Source organism: Pleurodeles waltl, chromosome 9 (genome assembly GCF_031143425.1).
Source record: "Pleurodeles waltl isolate 20211129_DDA chromosome 9, aPleWal1.hap1.20221129, whole genome shotgun sequence".
Lineage (NCBI taxonomy): Eukaryota > Metazoa > Chordata > Amphibia > Caudata > Salamandridae > Pleurodeles > Pleurodeles waltl.
Genome location: NC_090448.1, coordinates 807,416,753 through 807,442,337, shown reverse-complemented (window position 1 = coordinate 807,442,337; position 25,585 = coordinate 807,416,753). Strand labels below are relative to the sequence as shown.

Here is a 25,585-nt window from a genome sequence, read left to right as displayed (position 1 = left end):
GCTTTCAGTGTCCCTGTGCTTGAGCTGTGTGGATGTGTGTATTTGTGTAGTGTTGCAGTGCAGTGTGAGTGTGCTGGCCAAAGTGTACGTATTGTGTGTGTGTATGTATCCGTGTTGATGTATGTCATTGAGTGTGTATTGTATGATATGTGTGGCTGCTGCCTATAGCGTATGCCATCATGATTTGTTTGCCAGCACTTGTAAAGGTTGTTAATACAGGTAGGTGTGCGTACGTATGGACGAGGGCGTCCACATCAAAGTTGATTTTGTGGTCTCTCGAGCAGCAGCAGCGGCATTATGTTTGTGAATGGCTCCATGGTGCCCCGGAGCTGCCTGCCGGTAAGTGTCTCCTTTTAAACTGTCAGTTTCCGCCAGCTTGTACATGGTGGTTGTACTGCCATGGTCACATTGGCGGTATGTAACCTTGTAATGGGTCTCGTGGAAACACTGTCTCCACCGGCCTGCTTATATTTCCTCTGCACCATGACGGTCTGTGCTGCCTGGATGTGCCGGCAGACCACTGGCAGTCATCTGTTTGTACAACTGCTGAACTCGTAATACGGCGGTCCGCTCCAGCAGACCAGTGGAGGTTTGACCGCCAACATGGCAGTCACAGGACTATCAAACTTGCAATCAGGCCCTAAATCCTGTCTTAAGAATATGGTTCACAGCATAAGAATGTTCTGACAAGCCACTCTCAAAAAAGAGATGGAATATATAGGGAATACACTGATGAAACCTAGGGTCCTCTGAATATAGTCTTGTTGACCTGTATTCAGCTGCTGGTATTTGGACAGGCCGGTCATCATACCGGCCTCCTACTCCAGTGGGAAATAGCTGAGGAAAGCAGCAAGCCTCTCAACGGTGTTCCCACACACTCATTGGCGCTCCTCTAGCTTGTTTAGTTTGAAACAGATCAATGGCATCCCCAACTACTTCTTTTGAATGAAGTGGATGGATAGTGTAATGTTCATATATTTCTTCTGACTTCTGCATATCTACTTTTTCTATTTTTTGATTGTAGCGCTTCATCATCGAAATAACTCACATCTTCAATAATGTCAACATTTTTGTAAAAACATTATGGTGGTCATTACAACCCTGGCGGTTGGCATTAAAGCGGCGGTAAGACCGCCAACAGGCTGGTGGTAAAAAATTTGCAATTACGACCGTGGCGGAAACCGCCAACAAAGACAGCCACTTTAACACTCCGACCGCCACAGCGGTACAGACAAACATCGCAGCGGTCACCGCCAACAGACAGGCGGAGGACAAAGTACCACCCACAGTATCACAACCTACCAATCTGCCACCTTTTCCGAGGCAGATTCACCGCGGATAAAAACACAGCGGAAACAGGATTCCGAAGGGAAAACGCTCACCTCTACACACCCCACGAGGAACTGGGACACCATGGAGCTGGAACTCCAAATTCTCCCTCCTCTACCAGGAGCACGAACGCCGGCGGCGAAGACCACGGTGAGTACTGCACCTACGACACAGAGGAAGGTGGAGGCAAAAAACAGGGACACACACACGCAACACCCCCACCCACACCCTCACCCACTACAACACACACACTAATACATATTAATACATGATAGTCACACACCCCAAGCCCCCCCAGAAGAATGCAAAGACAAAAGGAAATGAGTGTAACCATTGTAATATATTAAAAGCAAGTAGGCAAAAATATATATATATACACACCATTACAAAATATACACCAAGCATAGTAATCCAAGTAGTGCTCCAATTAAGTCCGTGGAACAAGATCCCCAACCATGACAGAGAGAACACTACAGGGGCATCAGAGAGCAAGAAAACAGGCACCTCAGGGGGAGGGAAAGGGGGGGCACCTCAGCCGGTTGAGTGCACGACGCCAAACCCACGAGAGGGCCACATGTCCACTGTTCAATCCTGGGGAGTGCAAAGCCACAGTCTCTCAAGTCTCTACAGTGGGTGGGTTGCCCACTGTTCAATCCTGGGGAGTGCAAAGCCACAGCCTCTCAAGTCGCTACAGTGGGTGAGTTGCCCACTCTTCCATCCTGGGGAGTGCAAAGCCACAGTCTCTCAAGTCTCTACAGTGGGTGCGTTGCCCACTGTTCAATCCTGGGAAGTGCAAAGCCACAGTCTCTCAAGTGGATAACAGTCTCCACTGGTTCTGGAGGGGGCATTGTGCCCAGAGAGCTTCATCCTGGTAAGGACAGAGGTAGTGGATGTCATTCTCCACTGGTTCTGGAGGGGGCATTGTGCCCAGAGTGCTTCATCCTGCTAAGGACAGAGGTAGTGGATGTCATTCTCCACTGGTTCTGGAGGGGGCATTGTGCCCAGAGTGCTTCATCCTGCCAAGGACAGAGGTAGTGGATGACATTCTCCACTGGTTCTGGAGGGGGCATTGTGTCCAGAGTGCTTCATCCTGCTAAGGACAGAGGTAGTGAATGGATCTCTCCACTGGTTCTGGAGGGGGCGTTGTGCCCACAGTGCTTCATCCTGCCAAGGACTGAGGTAGTGGATGGATCTCTCCACTGGTTCTGGAGGGGGCGTTGTGCCCACAGTGCTTCATCCTGCCAAGGACAGAGGTTGTGGATGGATCTCTCCGCTAGTTCTGGAGGGGGCTTGGTGCCCAGAGTGCTTCATCCTGCCAAGGACTGAGATAGTGGATATCATTCTCCACTGGTTCTGGAGGGGGCCTTGTGCCCAGAGTGCTTCATTCTGCCCGTGACGGACTCAGTAGCGTCAGTGCCCTTGGCGCTCATGGGCCAGCGTTGATTGAGGCGGCGGTGCCCTGTTCAGCGGTGCTTGAGACGGCGGTCCCCTGTTCAGCGGTGCTTGAGGTGGCGGTGCCCTGTTCAGCGGTGCTTGAGACGGCGGTGCCCTGTTCAGCGTTGCTTGAGACGGCGGTGCCCTGTTCAGCGGTGCTAGAGGCGGCGGTGCCCTGTTCAGCGGTGCATGAGACGGCGGTGCCCTGTTCAGCGGTGCTTGAGACTGCGGTGCCCTGTTCAGCGGTGCTTGGTGCGGCGGGCTCCTTTGCAGTGACTCAGCTGCTGGCGGTCCTTCATGGCCCAGCAGGGCTTGTGCTAGCAGTCCTCTCTAGCCCAGCGGGGCTTGTGCTGGCGGTCCTCTCTGTCCCAGCGGGGCTTGTGCTGGCGGTCCTCTCTAGCCCAGCAGGGCTTGTGCTGGCGGTCCTCTCTGTGCCAGCGGGGATGATGGCTGTTGCCTCCTGGTCAGCGGGGATGATGGCTGTGGCCTCTTGGTCAGCGGGGATGGTGACTGTGGCCTCCTGGGCAGCGGGGATGACGGCTGTGGCCTCCTGGGCAGCGGGGATAATGGCGGTGTCCTCCGCCGTGCTGCTCTTCCCAGACTTTCCTGGTTTCTTGTGGCCCTTCCCCACCTTGGAAGGTGTCGCAGCTGACCACACTCTCACCGGGACCCCTGGGAGCAGCTTTGGTGGCTGAAGTCTTCCCCCTCTCCCGCCGGGCACTGGGCAACTCCTGATGCTTCACAGGTAGGGGACTGTCTGTGCTGTGCCTCCGTGCCACACTGGCTGCCCTGATGGCCGGTGCACTCCAGATTCCGGCGACTACAGGCACCACTGGTCCCGGAGATGTTGTGGCTGAGGTGCTAGTTCGGGACCTAGGAGACGGACGGGGTGGGGTAGCTGTGGGAAAGAGGTCAAGGTTGGACCGGAAAAGTTTTTGGGAGACACTGGGACGGGTTGCTGGAGGGGGTTTGGGAGTGGAGGAAGAGGTTGTGGTTGTAGGAGGTGTTCGTTTGCTGACTTTGGGTGAAGGTGCATGCGCTGGAGGCTGTCGTGAGGTGGATGGCTGTTGGGTGGGTGTGTTCCTGCATTTGTGTATCGTGGGAGGTGGCATCACAGACACACTGGGAGAGGACACAGGGGACGTGTGAATGGTAGTGGGGGTGGTGACTGCACGTGAGCAGGGTGTGGTGGTGGGTGTGCTGGTGATGGCAGTAGTGGCTGTAGAGGTAGTGCATGCAGGTGTGAGTGTAGATGAGACTGGGAGGGAGAAGGGAGACGAGGAGGAGGGAGACACAGTGGAGGCAGTGGATGTTGGTGTGTCTGCATGTGTCTGATGCTTGCGTGAGTGCCTGTGGGATGTGTGGTGCTTATGTTTTCCTGAGCTTCCCTTGTGTGTTGACGTGTGTGCATGCTGGTCTAGAGTTGTGCTTGGGATAGGCTGGGGTACAGGGGATTGGGTCTGGGTGGAGGAAGTTGGAGGGGGGAGGCTAGACACAGGGACAATGGCTGCCATCATTGCTGAGGCCAGAGTCTGAAAAGCTCGCTGAAGGGCCGCCTGACCAGAATGAATGCCCTCCAGGAATGCATTGGTTTGTTGCAACTGCCTTTCGACACCTTGGATGGCATTCAAAATGGTAGACTGCCCAACAGTGAGGGACCTGAGGAGGTCAATGGCCTCCTCACTGAGGGCAGCGGGGGTGACTGGGGCAGGGCCTGAGGTGCTTGGGGCGAGGGTGATGCCCAACCTCCCGGTGAGCGGGCACAGGGCAAAGGCTGCGGGGCTGCTGGGAAGGCAGTGCTGGAAGGGGGTTGGCAGCTGTACCTGTAGATGGGGGGCACAGATGTTGCCGCCACCACAAGGGAGCTCCCATCAGAGGACGAGTCTGTGTCGCTGGCCTCAGCTCCTGTCCCCGCTGTGGAGCTCCCCTCGCCCTCCGTCCCACTGGTGAAGTCCGATTCTGTAGTGTGGCCCTCCATGGCCATGTGGGATGCAGCCCCCTCGTGCTCCGGTTCCACTGCTCCTCCGCCTGATGATGCTAATGCACACAAGAACAGGGAGACCACAAAAAGGGGGGGGACGACAGAAGAAAGACATGTTGAGTGCATGCATTACCGCTACCGTTGGCGGACATGACAGACACACAAGCCCCCTGCACTACGCCGCGCTCTTGGGCTCCACTGTTCAATTCCTGTGGAATGACCTACTAGGCTATGGGTGACATCTGCACACATGGATGACACAGGGGCATGACTAGGTGTACTTGGCACTCTACAGAGGTGCGGTGGGGTGCCACATGGCCTGCCTTACGGAGGGACCTTGCCTAAGGAACTCGCCCTGGCCTAGGGAAACCCATAGCCCACCTCCCCCACCCAGACCCCTCAACTGCACGCTAAATCAGCAGAATGAGAGTGTACTCACCCCCTTGTGGCTGCTGTGATGCACTCAAGCACCCATCCAACTCCAGGTACGCCACCGACAGGATCCTGATCATCAGGGGGGTCATGGTGCGACGGGCACCCCTCCCACGTTGGGAGGCCATCCCCAGCTAAGCCTCTGCCGTCTTCATGCTCCAGCGGCGAATGTCCTCCCATCTTTTCCGGCATTGAGTGCTCCGTCTGTGGTAGACTCCCATGGTCCGGACGTCCTTGGCGATGGCACGCCAAATATATTTTTTCTGGTGGGCGCTGATCTACATGATTTGTACGGGGGGAGAGAAACTTATTACCAACTGCACCGTCACAGTCATTGGCCCCATCCCTACCCTCAGCATGTGGCACATGCACTCACCGACGTTTCATGCACGCCACACTCTCCCCCCTTCCTTCTTACATCCACCCCTCTCCACACAGGCATAGCCCATCCAGCATGTTCCCAGTGTACTTACCTGTTTGTCTGGAGGACCGTAGAGTAGCGTGTACTGGGGGAGGACCCCATCCACGAGTTTCTCCAACTCCTCCGATGTGAAGGCAGGGGCCCTTTCCCCAGACACTCGAGCCATTGTCTCTTCCAGACCGAGGTCACAGCAGCACTTGCAGTGTAGGTCCTCTCCTGTCGAAGGTCAGGTATCGAGTAATTGAACAGATAGAAAATGGCAGTCACGTCCGCAGCGGTACATCGTCATTAGCTCCTGGGACCATAGGACATAGGGTCCAATGTTAACCAATGCAGCATTGCGCCGCGGTCTTCGACTGCCTACCGCGACGGTGTACAACGCCAGCGCAGTTACCTCACATCCAATTGTCCCACTTTAGAGGTCAGCCAGCCGCCATTTCAGGGGCCCGCATGGCTTCATTTTTAACTGCGTCACACATACCTAGGCCTAGACTCAACACACATACAGGCCACTTTTTAGTTTTTGATTGGTGTTCTGTGTAAGCTGTGGGTACGTACCTCTGAGTTGTTTGACTCTGTGCTCGCAGTTGTCCTTCATAGGCACCGTCCGCTGGGACATGTGAGGAGATGGCGGCATCCTCCAGTGTACCGACCGTTGGTGGACCTGTCGACAATGGAGGAAAGACATGTGATCATCACCTACAGGCTTGTCCGCGCCACAATCCAGGAACTGTGTAGCCAGTTGGAGCCAGACCTGATGTCAGCAATCCGCCATCCCACTGGAATCCCCCATCAAGAGCAGGTGCTGTCAGTGCTCCATTTCCTTGCAAGTGGGTAATTTCAAACAACAGTGGCCATAGCATCAGGGATGTCCCAGCCTATGTTTTCCAACGTGTTGTCCAGAGTGTTGTCTGCCCTGCTGAAACACATGCAGAGCTGCATCGTTTTCCCTCAGGTGGAGGATTTGCCTACAGTGAAAGCTGAAGTCTATGCCCTGGGACATATCCCCAACATCATAGGTGCCATTGATGGGACACATGTGGCTTTGGTACCCCCCCACAGGAGTGAACAGGTGTACAGAAACCGGAAGAGTTATCATTCGATGAATGTACAGATGGTATGTTTGGCAGACCAGTACATCTCCCATGTGAATGCCAAGTTCCCTGGCTCAGTGCATGACGCCTACATCCTGGGGAATAGCAGCATCCCTTATGTGATGGGTCAACTCCAGAGGCACCGTGTGTGGCTATTAGGTGAGCACCTGGAAGCAAGACAGTGGGAATGGTTGTCTGGGTCTGGGGATATCCCTACAGGTTAGTGTGTGTCTAACAGTTGTCCCTCGCCATTTGCAGGTGACTCTGGTTACCCCAACCTGTCATGGCTACTGACCCCAGTGAGGAATCCCAGGACAAGGGCAGAGGAACGCTACAATGAGGCCCATGGGCGAACTAGGAGGGTGATCGAGCGGACCTTCGGCCTCCTGAAGGCCAGGTTCAGGTGCCTCCATATGACAGGTGGATCACTATTCTACATACCAAAGAAGGTGTACCAGATCATCGTGGCCTGCTGTATGCATCACAACCTGGCTTTGCGACAACAGGTGCCTTTTCTGCAGGAGGATGGTCCAGATGGTGGTGTTGTTGCAGCTGTGGAGCCTGTGGACAGTGAAGACGAGGAAGCAGAAGAAGAAGACATGGACAACAGGGACTCAGTGATCCAGCAATATTTCCAGTGAAACACAGGTAAGAATACAAACCTGCCTACTACATGTACTTAAACACTACTACTTCTCTACTGTGTGTTGTTTTCACCCAGTGTATGGTCACTGAGTTGTCACTTTCCCTTACGATTTCACAGATGTGGGTCCCAATGTGTGACATCTGCTTTGATTCCTCATGGTCTACAGCTGTGTGACATAGGTATGTTGACATTACAAATGAAAGAGCTTTTTGCCACAGTAATTGCTAATACACTATTCCGAAATCACAGACTGACTCCAGATTGTTTTGTGCTTTAAGGGTGTTTATTTAAGTGCTCAATATTGGAGGGGGTAGCAAAATGGTGAGGGGTGATGGTGGAGGAATGTCTATGGCAGAGTCCAGTCTATTAGTCTCATAGGTGCATTGCCCTAATGGGTATATGAAGTGGAGCTGGGGCAGTTTAAGGATGGACAAGGTGACAAAGTGGGACAGCAGGATGACATCCAGGGTGGTCTAATTTCTTGGCAGGGGTCTTGGCATCATTCTCTGTCTTTGTCCTGGATGTCAGGGACCGTTTGCGAGGTGGTTCTCCCTCTGCAGGGGGTGGGGTGCTGGTGTGGTGATCCTGTGGCGGTGCCTCCTGTCCACTAGCGCCGGCAGAGATGGTGGGCAGTTCATCGTCCATGCTAGTGTCAGGGGCCCCTTGTACTGCCACAGTGTCCCTCCTGGTGTTGAGTACTTCCTTCAGCATCCCTACGATGGTGCCCAGGGTGGAATTGATAGCTCTGAGTTCCTCCCTGAAGCCCGAATACTGTTCCTCCTGCAGGCGCTGGGTCTCCTGAAACTTGGCCAGTACCGTCGCCATCGTCTCGTGGGTGTGGTGGTAGGCTCCCATGATGTTGGAGAGGGCCATGTGGAGAGTGGGTTCCCTGGGCCTGTCCGCCCCCTGTCGCACAGCATCCCTCCCAGTTCCCCTGTGTTCCTGGGCCTCCGTCCCCTGGACCGTGTGCCCACTACCTCTGCCCCCAGGTCCCTGTTGTTGTTGGGGTGGTGGGTTAGCCTGGGTTCCCTGTAGTGGTGGACACACTGCTGATTGACGTGTCCTGGGGACGGAGGTATGGGCCCGCTGGGTGGGTGCTGTGCTGGTGTTTCTAGAGGGGGCAAGGTCTGTGTTGGCCTGTGACTGGGTGAGGGGAACCAACTGTCCAGAGGTCCCCGATGGGGCGGGCTGGTCATCTAGATCCAGTTGGACAGAGGTGCTGTCATCACTGTGGGCCTCTTCTGTTGGTGGTGTGGACATGTGTGGACCCTCCTGTCCGGTAACGTTGGGTAGGGGTCCTGCAGGGGTATAAAAGGATGTTTATTACATCTGTGTGTGCCATGGTGTGCAATAGGTGGGTGACCGTGTACCCCAGTGCTTGCATTCCTGTGTGGGACCTTGTGTGATGATGGTTTAGGGGGGTGTATGGGTATGTGCAGTGGGCATGCTTTAGTGATGGGTGTCCATGCTTTGTTGTTGCATGCAGGGCTTGGTGTTAGGATGTGTGGTTTGTGATGTTGGGACATTTGTGAGGAGTTAGCGTGATGGGGGTGAGGGTGAGGGTGGGGGTATGTGCTGGCATGCAGGTAGGGTGGGGGATGTAATAGTTAAGATTTGACTTACCAGAGTCCATTCCTCCACCTACTCCTGCGAGGCCGTCAGGATGCAGAATCGCCAAGACCTGCTCCTCCCATGTTGTTAGTTGTGGGGGAGGAGGTGGGGGTCCGCCGCCTGTCCGCTGAACCGCACGGTGGTGTCTTGAGACCACGGAACGCACCTTCCCCCGTAGGTCGTTCCACCTCTTCCTGATGTCCTCCCGATTTCTTGGGTGCTGTCCCACTGCGTTTACCCTGTCCACTATTCTTCGCCATAGCTCCATCTTCCTAGCTATGGGGGTGTGCTGCACCTGTGCTCCGGACGATTTCCTCCACCATGACCCTGAGCTCCTCCTCCAAGAACCTGGGGTGTCTTTGCCGTGCCATGGGGTGGTGTAGGTGATGTGTGGGGTGATAAGTGTCCTGATATGTAGTGGTGTGTAGTGTGAGGTGCGTAGAAGTTATGTGGGTGAAGGTGTTTTGTGCCTGTGGATGCTAGTGTTGTTGATGGTGGTGTCTCTCTCTGGCCTTCTCTCAGTAATTGTGGTTGTAGGGGGTTTGTGGGTGATGTGTGTGTGTGTTTTATATTGTATTGGGTGTGTGGGAGTGGTGTGTGTATGTGTATCAGGTGTGTGTATTTCGAATTGTCCACTGTGGCTGTGTTTTGTATATGTGTGTGTATTTTGAGCGCGGCGGTGTGTACCGCCAATGGAATACTGCGGTTGAAAGACCGCCGAGTGGATTTGTGGGTCGTGATAGTGTGGGCAGATTTCTGTTGGCGTGACGGTGAAGGATTTGTTTTCGCCAGTTTATCACTGACCTTGGGTGTGGCAGACTTGTGTGGGTATCTGAATTTTGGCGGATTCTGTGCTGTGGGTCATAATAGCTGTGGCGGATTTCCGCTGCCGCGGCGGTGTGTTGGCGGCCTTCTGCATGAAGGTAAGCAGCTTTTACCGCCAATGTTATAATGACTGCCTATATTCTTTCAGGTATAATGCAGCATTTTTACTTTATTCACATCCACTAACTCATGCCAAATGTTTTAACTTTTGGTGGGAACTCCATTTACTGGAATAATGAGTGGTTCTTTTACATCTTTCTCAACACACTTAGGGGCATATTTATACTCCAATTGTGCCAAATTTGCATCATTTTTTTTACGCAAGTTTGGTGCAAAACTAACTCCATATTTATATTTTGACGTTAGACCCGTCTAACGTCAAAATATTGGAGTTTGCACCATTTTTAGATGTGTGAACCTACCTTGCGTCAATGAGGTGCATAGTAGGCGTTCCTATTTAAAGAATGGTGCTAACCCCATTGCCCCATATTTATCCCACCTGACGCACGGGTTGGAGGAGGGGCTAAGTAATGGTGCAAAGCTTGCTTTGCACCATTATTTAACGCATGGGTCAGACCAGGTGTTAGGGGACCTGTGGACCCATTTCCATGGTTGTACCCATGGAATGGGTCCACAGGTGCCCTCCTCAAGCCCCAGGAACACTCCCACCCACACCAGAGGGACACCAGAGGATGGGGACCCCATCCCAGGTAAGTAGGGTAAGTATAGGTAAGTATATTTTTTAAAAAATTAAAGTGCCATTGGGGGCCCAACTTGGGGCCCCCTGAATGGCGCAGGGTGCAATGACCAGGTCCAGGGGACACCGGTCCCCTGTGCTGGCCATTGGGGTGGTGGGCATGACTCTTGTCCTTTCAAATCAGGAGTCATGTGATATGGATGGTTTTGCATCAGAAAATGACGCTAAGGTGGTTAGAGGCATTTTGTTGCCTCTAACCAGCGGAACGTCATTTTGTGGTGCAAAACCCCCTTCTCCCATACCGCCAACCCCACCCGGCTAACATCATTTGTTTTTACGCTAGCCCACCCTTTGTGCCGGCTTGCAGCACTGCATAAATTTGTCTCCCGGCTGGCGCTCTGGAATGACGCATGCCAGCGCTATACTTTTTGACGCAAAACTGCGTTTGTGCAGTTTTGTATCAAAAAATATAAATTTGGGCCTAAGTATCAACATTTAAAAAAATCTAAAGGTAAATAGACAACTCTTTCCTTAAGTCCCTTCTGTAGTTCTGTTGGTGGTAGTTTCCCTGTCTTTGGCTCCATTCAAACTATTGCTTGAAGCAGGTGGATAGTTTGTATTATAATTGATTCATAAACATTCTTGTGGTACTTTTACCAATTCTGATCTACTATGAATTGCTCTAGCTGCCATTTTATTATCCTCTAATTTATCATAGTAATACTTGCATAGTATTTGTTTTGTGGCTAAATCATAGTGTTCTTCTACAAATAGATATGCACCAAATTACTGTCACTCATTTCTGTTATCTTGCTCAGTTTTACAAACATTACAACTACATTACGAGTTTGGATTTTGTAGAGTGTGGCAACAACAAACACAAACATACTCAAGTTTCTTGGAAGATAGTGTATTGAAATTGCCTATCTCTTTTCCAAATGTTTCAGTACTAATCTCTGTGTCCTGTTGCTCTACACCTAGAGTCACTATCTCCTACTTTTCCCTGTTTTCTTCTTCAGGACCAATGAAATGGAACTGAGGGGCATATTTATACTCTGTCTTCGCCGAATGTGCGTCAAACATTTTGACGCACAATCGGCGCAAACCATGCACCATATTTAAACTTTGACATCAGAGCCTGTGAACGCCAAAATTCCCCTGTGTGCATCATTTTCTGGATGCGGGAAACCGCCTTGCGTTAATGACATGCAAGGTAGGCGTTCCCCTCCAAAAATTGACTTAAACACCTTATTTATTATGCTACAGCGCCAAAATGACACACGGCCGGGAGGCGGAGGCGGAAAATGATGCACAGCCCGATTTGCGTAAAAAAATAGCGCTTGGGTCAGGGCAGGCGTTAAAATGGGGCAAACACACCTGTACTTAATGAAAACACACAGAAGCAACAGCAGAGCTCCAAGAGGAAGACATGGAGGTACTTTTCATCCAGCATGCACGCAGACGCAGAGCACAGGACCAACAACAGCAGCTTCCACAACACCAGCAGGGACCCCAAAGGCAACGCAGAAGGCAGGAGAGGATATTCCGCACCAGGACAACCCTTCAGGGACTCCACCAACAAGACATCATTCAGAGGTACAGGCTCAACTGGCAAGCCATTCAGCAGCTGCTGCACAACATTGAGCCACAGTTGGCACCCAGCTTGCTGGGATCTCACAGTCATCATTCTTCGCCTTCCTACCCAAGGTACTGGATGCCATCATCTCCCTCACACCCCACCACATCAGCTTCCCCAACAAACAGCACAAGTAGCAGGAGACCAAACAGGGCTTCTACCAAATTAATGGTTTCCCACACATCCTTGGTGCCATTGACTGCACACATGTACGAATTGTGCCACCTGCTGCAACCGAACATCTATACCGCAACAGGAAGCACACACACTCCATCAATGTGTAGGCCATTGTCGATCACCGGGGTTTGATCACCAACATCGTGGCAAAGTATCCTGGGAGTGTACAAGATTTATTCATCTTCTGTCACTGTACCATCAACCAACACTTCCAGGATGGGCAATATGGAAATGGCCTACTTGTTGGTAAGTACAGAAACCCAGTTATATACACACAGCACAGCAATCCTCTAGGACACACAACACATACACCACGACATCAACACGTGGACAGGAAGACAATGAGGTAGTGACACCGCTAGGCATGTTTGATATCCTCACCCAATGGGATACACACCTAGGGACAAATGACAGTTCCAAATAACAACAGATGCAACCCCAGAGCCACAAGGGGACAATTTAAAACAACACAATGACAAAGACATGGCCCCAACAGTACAATTTGGAAGATTAATCTTTCAATATCACATCAATAACACTCAATCAAACACCCTTCCAACCAATACGTACTGTGTAAGGTGTGTGTAATGTTTTTTGCTCCTGGTCAAACACCATGACTCACATAGCATGATGATGACTCCAATGAAGGTCCCATGCAATCATTGAGGCTGTACCAATATCTCACACCACTCCTGGTCTCACATTGCCCACTACCAATAAGCAAGTGGACTGTGCGCAGAACACATCTTGATGGGACAATATTGAAAGTGCACATTCCTACACATACGCATTGCGACAAATTAACACACACACAACAGATGTATAGGCATACTGACCTTTTGAAACTCTAAATGACAACCTCACAACCAAGTTAGTCATCTGAACTAGAACATGTACAGTAGTATAGGTACACGTTACAACCTGAGTCGACTTGGCAAGGGCAGAGAAATAGGTCTGCAGTGAACTTGTCACACGTGAAATTAGTGCATAGTCAATTGTTAACACGTCAGTGCTCACAACGTACGGAGATGTGTTGCACATTGTAACCTTGCCAAATCTAAGGGTCTCACTGATGGTTAAATGTTTCTATTGCATACGTGAAATTGTATGGGATGTCCAGGGTATATAGATGCAACCGTGTTACCACCACTGTGGAATTGATTCTGTGGATGGAAGTATCATGTCACCCTCAGATAAGACGCAGGGACACCTATTTCACAAGACACAATGCAAGGGAGTACACACTGTACTGCAACTCTACAAAAATACTGCTGACATCCGGTCAACAGCCAAACACCTGTTCAGATAAGGAAACAACCCAATGCTGATGGTACATCCTAGAAGCCTAGAATTACACACAATAACACAAACACTGATGAGTCACAGACAACACAAGAGTACAACCGCCATGCAAATTGATATTTATGGTGCAAGGTACATCAACATGTTCTCACTCATTTTCTCTTTCAGCTGATCAGGGGTATGGGATCCAGCCATGGATCATGACCCCATTTGCAAACCCAAGCACAGCATCAGAGCGTGCCTATAATGAGGCACATAGGAGGACACGCACCATAGTCGAGAGGACCTCTGGCATCCTGAAGTCAAGATTCAGGTGCCTCGACATCACCAGAGGCAGCCTCCTATACTCACCTAAAATGGTGTGCAAAATCATTTTGACATGTGCAATCCTGACCAACATATGTGTAAGAAGGAACATTCTCCTATATGAACCCGACTCACAAATGCCTGAAGAGGAGGAAGGGGAGGATGCTGTCCATCAACATGAGGGGGACCATCCAAACACAGTTGCAGGATTGCGTCGGAGACAACATATTGTCCAAAATGTCTTTTAACTCTACTCATCCATCACCACTGTCTTACCATATGTCAATCAACACCTATACCATACACTATATCATGGTCTGGATAATCATTTTTGCATAACAGTATCTCTAACTATCAGAATCAGAGTGTAGCCTCATGGAGCCTTGCTGAAATACAGATTAGGACACAGAAAATTCCAAATCTATTTTGATGCGTATAAATGTACAGCCACATTCACACACACTGTAAATGACATATATCCTGTACATTTCACATTTGAAGGGCAATAACAGAGGACCACACCTATTTAACACATACATGTTGGCAACATGGTTCATTGCAGCATATGGCACACAACTAAGACACCATCAGTCATACATGAGGCAGTGGATGTGCTATTGCATTGGTAACAGGAATGTATGACCAGACCCTTGACAGCAGTAAGTCTTACATCACCTATCTTTGCAAGGACTATGTGTGACAAGATTCCCAAAAAAGCAACAAATTGATAGCACAAGTGCCCCAGGTATGACTAGCATTGCTCACATGACATCCCCTGCACATGCCAGCCCATGTCCTAAGTCCAGCCACACTCATGTTCCCTGTCTCAGCCCACCCTTCTTCAGAGGTCCCTGGAATGGAAATATGTGTCCCCAGATAATCCCTCCTCTGCACACACCCAGACTCACAATGTTAATCCAGTGTGCTTCCCTCTTTAGTATAGTATGCCATAGTCATTGTACTTCTGTCTGCATGGATGTCAGGTTAAATAATGCACTGCCTTATAGTCTGTAGGACCTGTAATCACCTGTACATTGCTTCCCATGTGAAAGGTACTGTTGGCCCTTTGAACTTGAATCTCACCTACAGGACTTGTGAGAGACTGATGCTGCACACACCTGTGAGCACCTCCATGGAGACCAGCCATTTGAACATGCACTGCCCTTGCAGCTGCCTGGAACAGTATAGAAGCTGCCATTTTATCTATAACACTGTTATGCATTGCCGTCAAAATCAGCTGTGTAACATAGCCCTTGGGTTAATGTGTTACGTTCCAACACACAGGAGAAACACAGTTTTCCGTTTCCACAGTTTTGTTCCACTTTTGACCAGTCTCAGTCTGACCACTGTGTATTTACCTTGTTAAATGTTTGGATCCTGATTGACCCTGCATCCTGTTAGCCTGAATGGCTCCTGTCTTTGCGTTACCCTAAAGGTTCCTTGTGCCTACATTTGTGTCATAATTGCTTTCCCAACCCTCACATTCCTCCTGGGGTATTGTGTCAGGTGGTTCTACAATGCATACTCAAATACATTGTATAGCATAATCAGTTTATTTATCGTACTATGGGGGGAACCTGTCTCCAAATAGCCAAATCATGGCCTATCCCTTGTCTGGGTTTCATGTATGCATGAGTGACAGATAGTGACAGTGTGCCATGGCTGTATGCATGGATTGGGTATGGTGCCTCCAGCACAACAAACAGTGTCAGATAATGTGCATGAAATGTCTACACATGTTAGGACCCTGACAGTTCACACGCTGATTCACATTGCTCCCAACATATTGATGGGGCTTGTGTGAGGAATAGCTGTGAGATTAATCAGCACACAGGCACTGATGTTCCCAGATGCAGTGGGAATTTTAGAGGCCAACCTGAGTACAAATGTTGTGAGGACACCTGCCGGTATAAGAATCCTGAGACATTAACTTTGTCAGCACACCAAGGTTGCCCAGTTGACAGTCTCATAACACATCTGCAGTGACAGGGCTGGACCATCCCCATGTGTGTTCTCAATTCCTCAATGGCTTTCCTTCCATTGATCTGCGAAGGATACTTTGTAGATACAGGAAATGGCTCCAGAGACTCATGACTAGACCTGCCTGTAACTGTGACAAAATTGACCCCAATAATTATAGAGGCTAAACATTGGCCCACACACATGAACCAGACACCTCTGTGCATTTTACCACTGGAAGTATGTGAACATGTGCTGCTTGGTCTGCTGGTCCTCCACTGCCACAGGAGAGACATGGCTCAGTTATATGACTCCAACTGTGGCGTAACATAACAATTGTGTATTATATTTGGGACTCAGTGTCACAAACACGGTACCCCCATAGTATTATCTCATGGCTGACTCATGGTGGGTAAACAAACAAGTGCCTAGGAAGTAGTATCCAACATTCCTGGACATGTGATGGCTAAGTTTTGGAACGTTGCCATGAACAACCTTCTGCTATCTATCCTGAGCATGGTTTGTCATTGGTGGTGTTTATGTTCCAAAAAACCTAGGAAGTGCACACAGCAGATGTTGCTATGTGTATGACCAACACATGTCCTCTCTCATTTCCACATTGACTTGCATCTGAGGGTTGGACACATTGACTCCACATGCATACAAGCAGATTTGCAAAAATGCATCTTGTGATGGTCACACAGTGGGACAACAACAATAGTAGTAGCCAAATCACACACATTGACTCATAGGCATTGAATTACTGTATTAAGTTGGGTCACCTTGCTATCCTCTCTTGACACAAAACATGCCCAAACTGCGTAATACATAATTGTATCCCACATGTTTGGCCATCTATTGTATCAGTGAAGAGTACAAATCCGGTACAACAAGTAGAGGATGATGGGCCGCAGTAGTATGATCTGTCACATGTGCCCATACACCGTGATGCCCTATGTGGGTGCAATCAGCCTATCTCTGTATTGTCACAACTGTCATGTACCATTACAAATGAGAAATGACCCAAAGCCAGTTAAAGACAGAAATTTATACGCATACGTGTCAAAAAAAGATGCACATGCGTCAAAAAATGATGCATATGCATCGAAATATGACGCACATTGCCATGAAACATCCATTGGCCCTGAGCGGTAATTCCCACACTGTACCCCCGGAAATTGGTTAAGTATGAAACATATTTCACAATATGGATGCAGGGTTATTTCGAATCATGTGCGTTAAAAATAATGACGCACAGACTGTAAGCGTCATAATACTTTGATGAATAACAAAAAAAACGCACCACATTTGAGGCAGGAAGTGATGTAATAGGATATCCTGTTTACAGAATTGGTACAGTGGGTGTACTTTCACTTTCACTTTGCAGTCTGTGATATTTCCTGACTGCCGGCAATGTTTTTTAACATGTGGAATGCTAGTTAAACATACAGGGCCATATTTCTACTTTGTTAGCACCGCAGTTGCGACCTGTTTTGAAGCAAGAGCGGCACAAACTTACAAAATACAATTGTATTTTGTAAGTTTGCGCTGCCTTTGTGTCAAAAAGCAGCACAAATGCGGTGCAAATTTTATATAAATATGGGCCACAGTTGCCTGTTAGGTATACAATATTTCCTGAACATTACTGTCATTTGTTGACGCAACTGCTAGACTAACTTTCAAAACACAACAGGAGCCTATTAATTAGTGCTGCCTTCACATCAATTGATGATGTCAATGATGCCTCAATTGTTTTCGGATACATGTCTGAACTGGATTCTGACACATACGTAACAAGTTATAGCTTACCTCAGGTAACATCTTAGACTGATATTTTGAGTTTGTAGTGCCACATTTAAATTAGGGATGGATGGCAAAAGGTATGCACACGAGTTCATATCTCTATGGTTGGTGCAACTTACCATAGCTGTGGCACATCAAATGAAGAAAATGATACAAATTAAGGGCTTACAACTGTCCCTGGCCCTCTGTACATTGTACCAGTGTGTCTTAAATTGGTCTTAGTCACAATGTCTGGGTGACTGGTATTGCAGTCCTAATGGAAAGTGGCTTTGCATGTCTCTCATGGATACACATGATGAGAGGTATACACTCCATGAATTTGTCTGCTAACTAATGAAGGAGCATGTTTGCCACCACATGATAATTAGGGCCACTGCATGTGTGCAGATATGTGTGTCTGCAGTATCATCATGTTTGAGAGGCTTGACTTTCTGAGTTAATATTACACATAGTATTTGTATTTGGAAGTGTTGTACAGTGCACAGACATTGAGCACATTTCCCCTTTCCATGCCTTACAGGTGGACCTGCACCCTACACTATCGGAGAGGTGGCTCGATTTGCGGACCCAGACATCTCCAGTAAGTGTTGATATTTCTGTTCTGTGTTGTGATTGCTGATGATGTGTGATTGACTCCTGTGTGTTGGACACATAGCAAGGTGTGATGTGCTGGTCAATGATCGGATATGTTCCTTGAGTGGAGTATCATTATTTCCCCATCTTTGAGTTGGCCAATCCTTATCGTAGTGTCATAATTTGGGATTGTAGGTCAGTCCTGTAGGCACGGCAATGTGAATAGGGATGAGTTTTGTGGATAAAACTTGAAATCAGAAAATATAGCAGTGGACCATATTAGTAATTTAGTCAACCAGTCAGACCCTGATTATCCCAGAATAGGGATGCCAAAGTCTCACCCACAGACTTCAGCTTCCCTATTCATTAATGAACATGTTTGACTGTATGTTTAACTTCCTAGCAGCATGTAGCTCCACATGTTGTGCTACAAGTATGAGGCACTTGAGTACAATGGCTTAGGTGTGCATGCAGCTCATGGCCAGAGGTGTGCTTGCATCTATCTGTTTGTTGTAAGTAATGGGTTACTGGTAGGAAATGATGTTGACAATGGTCTGCATTTCCAAAGATACGTTTTGATGGGATTGTCCAAGGTTTGGGTGTATCCTAGTTGTACTTTCTTCTTACCTGTGGTGTGCTGGCCAAACCCATGTACAGCTTACCAAAGCTTCCTGGGTGTCCTTGCTGTTAGAAATTATTAGTTGCTTGTCCACCCTTCCAACCCTCTCAGGCACAGGCGTAGGGCTGTGAATAGTATACCTAGGACTGATGATCCAAGTTTAGTACACAGACATGTAAATCTGTAAATCACTAGTCCAAACCTAGGATACCCACTCATGATTAGCACCTGCATTCTATACTGGCAATTCCATCTACAACTTGCAGATCTTGTGACCCTAGATTGTCATCAAGAACATAGTAATTTGTTGGCCTGCCAGTGGTGGAGGATTTGCAGCATGATTTTTACCTGAGAAGTGGCTGAACAATGATGCCAAAGTCATTCCAGTTGTTACCCATCTTTTACGGTTTTGATGTGCTGTTTGTTGATTGGACATGTGTAGGCTGGCTTGGCATGCACTGCCTCAGGGACAATCAGTGATCTGTATGATGATATGGGCTGTTTCAGGTACATTAGATGTATTGTCTGATTTACTTCTTTAGCCATTTCACACAATGAAGTACCTAATGTTTTGTTTTCTATTTGTCTTAACAGCTGCCAATATGACTCCCATCCAGATACGAGAGTTTCAGCGCAGGGCAATGCTTTACCGCCTCATTCTGGATGTGGAGCCTGGGTTCCGCAACATGGCAAGACGTTATCGCCATGAAAGAGCCTTCGGAGTGTGGAGGGCATTTGCCCAAGGGGGCCCTCCATGTCCACCACAGCCACCCCCGCCAACACCACCACTACCACCCAGGTGGCACCAACATTAGCAGGGACCTTTGCTGGACCATCAACATCCACAGCTCCAGGACCTGTCACAGCACCACCTGCACCTCAGCCTACAGACATGGCACCGACAAGGGCCCATACTTCCTTCACTGGCACCCAAACTACCCCTGCTGCAGTCCTAGACCCTGCAGCTTTTAACCAGATGCAACGGAACTTGGACCGTGTGTTGGGTAAAATGACCAGACTGCAGCAGGAGGTGGCGCAAGTGAATCAGAGGGTGAGTGCCATCAAAAAGACCCTGCGGAGGGCCAACTTGTAGGCTTATACTCAGCCATGATTTCCTCCCCTCCCTCCTCTTTCCTGGTTATTTTAATTAGTGGGCTTAGGGGGCTTAGTTTTAGGTTAGTATAGGCTGTTAGTTTAGTTAGTAGTAGTGGGTGGGGGTATCATACTTTTTCCAACTTTTTTTTATTATGTGTGTGGGTGGGTGGGGGACGATGTTGGAGTTTTGGTGTTTAAAAAAAAAATATATATATATTTGTTTAGTATAAGATAGTATGTGTTTAGGTTAGTATATGTTGTCCTCCATGTGTCCCGTCTTATAAGGGAGGTGGGGAGTTGATGTTTAGATTGTTTCGTAAATGTGATAAGTCATTTTTGCTTAGGTTAGTTAGGGACAGTTGTGGGTAATGTGTAGTTAGAGTAGTTTAGGTTAGGTAATGTGTTTCCCCTGGTTTTAGCTTCTGTTTTTACTGTTTAATAAATATCTAGGTAACCCTTTACAGTATGTGTCAAATGCTTGTAGATCAGGGCCTTGCCATGAGTGAACAGTGTCTCTTTTGTATTAGCTTTTGTGTCCCATGCTGCAACCATATCCCAACTGAGCTGTTACACTGGCAGCTACACCAAAGCTACTTAGCTAAGATTCGTTCATCCATTGCACCCACCACTCACGGTTACTATGGATCCCAAAGTGTGTTTATTTTGTGATGTATGTTTTCTATGTCACATACTTTGCTAACAGATTTGGTATTGGGGACACTGTGTTAAGTCTGCCTGCAGCCTGATGTCCAAGCGAATCCTTATAAGGTGAGTGGTAGTACGCTCTCATGTAGTATGGTATACATAACTCACACCTATCATTTGTTACAATATTCAGCCCGGTGGCTTTTTTCTATGGAAACTCATACACATCCATTCATGCTGTATGTTGTGTGTTAGCTAACAATTGGGGAAAATGTCACATACGTAAGTTTTGAATTTCAGTAAAAATTGAAGGCACTATTTTCTGGTTTAGACATCCCTTGAGGAAGCGTTATTCTGTCCAACACAGCATTATGGTGTATAGTTGATATTTTCCTAGGAAATAACCCTCAGGAAAGGCAGATGATGGTACAATCCAGACCACTGGGCATAGTTATCAGCCAAGATTTGTTTATGTCAGGTGTAATGACAATCAATAATCATTGACCTGAGGGAAACATCACTGATGGCCATCACGGTTGATGTGTCACATTACACAGAGACAAAGTTGCTGGGTAAGTGCTATTTATTTTAAAGTGCTGTAGTGCTATACGTACATTGTCCATGATTGTGAGTCCATTAGTGTGACATCTTCCATTGTGATCCTACACAAGTGCAAAAGGACATGTCATTGGACATGCTGGGGTGAAGTGTCAGACAGTGTAGAGGGACAGGATTGCCAATGAGGTAGTGAGAGACAATCACAGGGCAGGGTGACAAGATAAACAGTGGGTTGAAGAACAGTGCTTGAGTACAGTTGTTGCAAGACTGGCATGTTACAAAGCACAGGACCTTGGTAATAGGTGGCCATGTGGCAGGGACTAGTGCTACTGCATACTCTTACGGGTGAAGGTGATCTGTTCCACGTCTTCATCTTCTGATGTGTGTGTTGTCTCCTCTGCCCTTGGTGGTGGTGGTTGTGAAGGGGCAACACACACCTCCATGTTTGAAGACGTGGAGTCAGACATCCCAGTAGCTGCCAACTGTGGGGCTCTTAAAGGCAGTACTACAGCAAGGAGTAGCTGCTGGATCTTAAGAATAGCAGCCACATCACGGTGGTAGGCAGCCAGGTCGGCCCTGAGGGGTTCAATATTGCATTTGTGCACGCATTGACAGGATTGTTGTTGTAGGTGTTGGGTCAACTCTATTACAGCTGTGCTGATTTCCTTCAACCTTTTTTCATGTTCCTGCAAGATTGTTGTTCGCCCTTGCATAGCTGCTGCCTGTTCTTCAGTTGACATCATGCACAAACGCACCCCCTCTAGGCTGGCTGATATTGTTTGCATCCCAACCTGCACCTCCTTGGCCAGCTCCCGCTGTACTCCAACTACAGTTCTCTCAAAGCTGGTGCCAGTGTCGTCAGAGTCCTCAGCTGTGTTGGAGCTGGCAAGTCGTACAATTGGGGTGGTGGGTGGTTCCTCTGTGATGGCTGCTAGTTCTGTGCTCCTCCATGTGACTGAAGGCGGGGTCTGGAGGGTTCCAAGGACATCTTGGAGGGTCTGCTGGCTGATGTTTGCCAGCTGGTCATCCATGTCATCAGGGTAGTCCTGGACAGGCATATCCACAGGAGAGCCATCGTCCTCTGCAATGAGATAAGGTACAATTAGTGTGTCTGTGTTGTGGGATTTGTAATGTGACATGCCTGCCTTTCCGATTATTTTCACATTGTGATCTCGGTTCCTGTTCATTGTTCCTGTCTATAATATAAGCATTCTCCCAGGCCTATGCCCCACCTGCATGTCACATGTATTGTGGTCAGTTTGTGGACTTGTCAGCATCACATCCTCTAGGTGTTGGTTCAAGCCAAATTGTGAATTGCCACCTTCTTGTCCTGCTCAAACCTCTGTCTACTTCCATTCTCATGGTGAGGCCTTTCACTGGCTGTGGGTGTTCTGATGGCACTAGCACCACACTTAACAATCTGGAACTGCCCCAGTCTCTGATCCTTCACATCCACCTATATGTTGTTGAGATCTAGCATATACTATGTATAACATTGTTATGGCATGATATGGATGTTAGCATTGGTAATGTGTACTGCTGATGTTGGGGAATGTGTGGTACATTGGATTGCACTGATAATCCTAGCAGTGTTCCATTTCCTCCTCTGACTGTGCAGGTGTATTTCTGTAACCAGTTACATGTGTCCTCCCCCCCTGTTGTCTGAGCAGTATGACATTTGGGATGCTGCATGGTGTCATTGGAGCTATTGTGACCCAGGCACAGGGTGGACCCTGACACATGCAGCATGGGTATGGCATTGGTGCTGTGTACCTCCTAATGTTTATGACAATGGCTGATGTTTGTAGCAATTTTGGACAATCACATTTGACATGATTGGAACATTTTTTTTGATTTCAGGGGATTGATAACGTTGTCATCCTGAACCCTCTAATTTGAGTGTGTTTGATCCATGGGGATGTTACTGCCATTTTCTACTTGACCTGCGAACACAGCAGAGGTGGTAGTGGCAACTGTTGTCAATGTTACATTCCACTTGCAGATATGGCCAGAGGTTGTTAATTGGGCCCTAGTTAATGTGGGGAGAATACTGGCTGACGTGTGACAGGCTGCCAGTTTTACGTTGTACCCTGCCCTCCTGGCCTGGCTTTACCTTTGCAACATCCGTGGCATGGCAGCATACCCCCATGCAAAGGTGGTTGGTGTTGTGCAGTATTGTGCCCCAAGTTTCCTCCGAATGGGCCATGCCCCCGTGCCGTGCCCCTTTACCCATTCCACTCCCTGAATATAATGACTAACATGCATCTTGTAGCAGGAATGTCCACCCCCTGCTTACAGTTATCATTTGTGCATTTTAATTGCCCATGCGACTTATCCTGCATGTGTGTTGTCTCCTGGTAGTCTGCGCTGTCCTGCCCTTGAATCCCTGTGATGATCTCCTCAGAGATGACGGCTGCCACCATCTCCTCCATGTGGTCCAGGGCCTCATGCGGTGCTGGACTCCCACTTCCAGTCTGCAGTGCTGCCTTCCTGTTCCTGGCCATCTTTTCCTTGGTCCTGCGTTTGCAGTCATGCCAGCGTTTCTTGCACTCGATGACTGTTCTCCGTACCTCTGCCACACTGTTTATCTTGTCAACAATTTGTTGCCATATTGCCTCTCTCCTACTGATTGGCAACTTTGAGGTGACAAGCAGTTGGTGCTGGTGTTCCGTCACCTCTTTAACCAAAATGTCCTGCTCCTCTGCACTGAAGCGACACTTTCTTTTCTTCTTCTCCCTGTCCTGGGCCTTGTGTGGGTCCTCTTGGCTGTTCCTGGCCTGTTGTGATCTTCCTGTGGTCTGTGTAAGCATCTGGGATCCATTTTGGCTCTCCTGAGCACATTTTGCAGTGTTTGCGCCGCTTTGTGATGAAATTGGGTCAAAAAACGGCGTGTATCCAGTTTGCAACGTCGTAAACCGGCTCACAGTCATTTTCGCCACGTTAACGTCATTTTCCTTTACGACGTGATGCTTTGGTTTGAGTAAAAAAAATGACTCACACCTGTGGTTTGCGCTGCCGTGCGTCAAAGTATACATTTGACGACCGCACAGCGCAAAGAAGTGGCGTTAGCCGGCAGTAATATTTTTGACACATAAATGCGTCAGCGCAGTTTTGCATCAAAAAGTATAAATATGGCCCGAATGTCTTCACAAACTTTCTTAAATCTCCTAAATATAAAGCAGGAGTTTTTACTAAAAAAGTCCCCTTACTAAATTTTGCATTTTGGAATGATGCACTGCTATCATTCGAAAGTGATGAAATGTACTTGTACAGACTTTCTTTTAAAGAGATGCCGGTGAATGGCCTTGTAAATTAGTGTATTTTCTAACTTTGCATGGATCTAATTATTGAAGCATTTTAATTTTCAGTTTCATAGTTATCCATGAAAATTATCTTAGGAAAGTTTTCAAAATATCAATTGATTCCTGACGGACAGTACAAATACTGCTATACTTCCTCTTGTACACAGGAGTCTATTTACACCTTTCTTTTACTTCTTCAGTAAATCACTTGTTCTACATTCCTAGGAATTAACCTTTTTTTGTATGGCAGTATTGTCTTTTACTTCATGGCAACGACCAAGCACTAATGTATTCTCTTGTAAATAACTCTCTTCATTAAAAAAACTGTTCTGTATTAAATGTGTGCATCCATTGACATTTAACATTTTTGCAAAAATTAGTTTTGTTAGTAAGTCTTTTTCTTAATGCTCTTTTCCTCATGCACATCACTGTTTTATCTAGTGTTTTCATTTTTTTCAATATGAAGATAAAAAGCTTTCTCTTCGCAAAACAAACGTTTTCTCAATTATAGACTCAATATGTTATTTTGCTTTAGAAGAGCACTTCTCATCTTATACTTCTTCATCTTTTCCCACAAATTTTAAACTATTGTGTTTCAAAACATTTTTACTCCTAATTCCTTAAACTGTTTCTGTCTCCTAGTCTATGTTTTCTTATTAGATTTCCTGATTTTAACACCATGCACTTCTTCCTCTTTGTCGGTACATTTCAAGCTTCTCTTTTTAATTCACATCTTTCCCTTGTTTTGCAAATTACATCTTATTTTTTTCAAAAAATCCTTAGTGACTTTTCTCTGCCCATTTTCCACATTACCTTCTTTTTTACTGTCAGTTTTAACAAGGTAGTTCTGTTGTTTCTGTTTTTGTCCTCTTTATGTTCTGTTAGGCATTGTGACTCTTCGTATTTAATTGGAAGTAGATATCTGGAAAACAAATACACAATACATTTAGTGCTACAGAACACAACTTCTAAGGCTTCTAAAGCATTCCCTCAGTTTTGCACCAAAAAGTATAAACTGGGGTATGATGTTTAAATAAATATGGCAATATATATCTGGCTCTCTTTGTAAGTGTATAGGCCTGAAAATGTGCATGAAGGTCACTATAAGCATTTTCTGCTGACTACTGATGAGTACAAAGG

General features: G+C 47.8%; 1 protein-coding gene across 1 annotated transcript; it reads right to left on the bottom strand.

Annotated features, from left to right (window-relative positions):
* Window positions 1–21,167: 21,167 nt before the first annotated feature.
* On the bottom strand, window positions 21,168–25,369 carry LOC138258728 (uncharacterized). The gene is made up of 2 exons (XM_069206004.1): window positions 25,259–25,369; window positions 21,168–22,224 (listed from the first exon to the last, which is right to left on the bottom strand). Exon 2 carries the CDS (start codon window positions 22,199–22,201, stop codon window positions 21,470–21,472), a length of 732 nt encoding a protein of 243 aa, XP_069062105.1. The 5' UTR covers window positions 22,202–22,224; window positions 25,259–25,369; the 3' UTR covers window positions 21,168–21,469.
* Between the last annotated feature and the right edge of the window lie 216 nt (window positions 25,370–25,585).

Coding starts and splice junctions, on each gene's coding strand:
- LOC138258728 (XM_069206004.1), bottom strand. CDS start 22,201: ATGCCTGTCCAGGACTACCCTGATGACATGGATGACCAGCTGGCAAAC.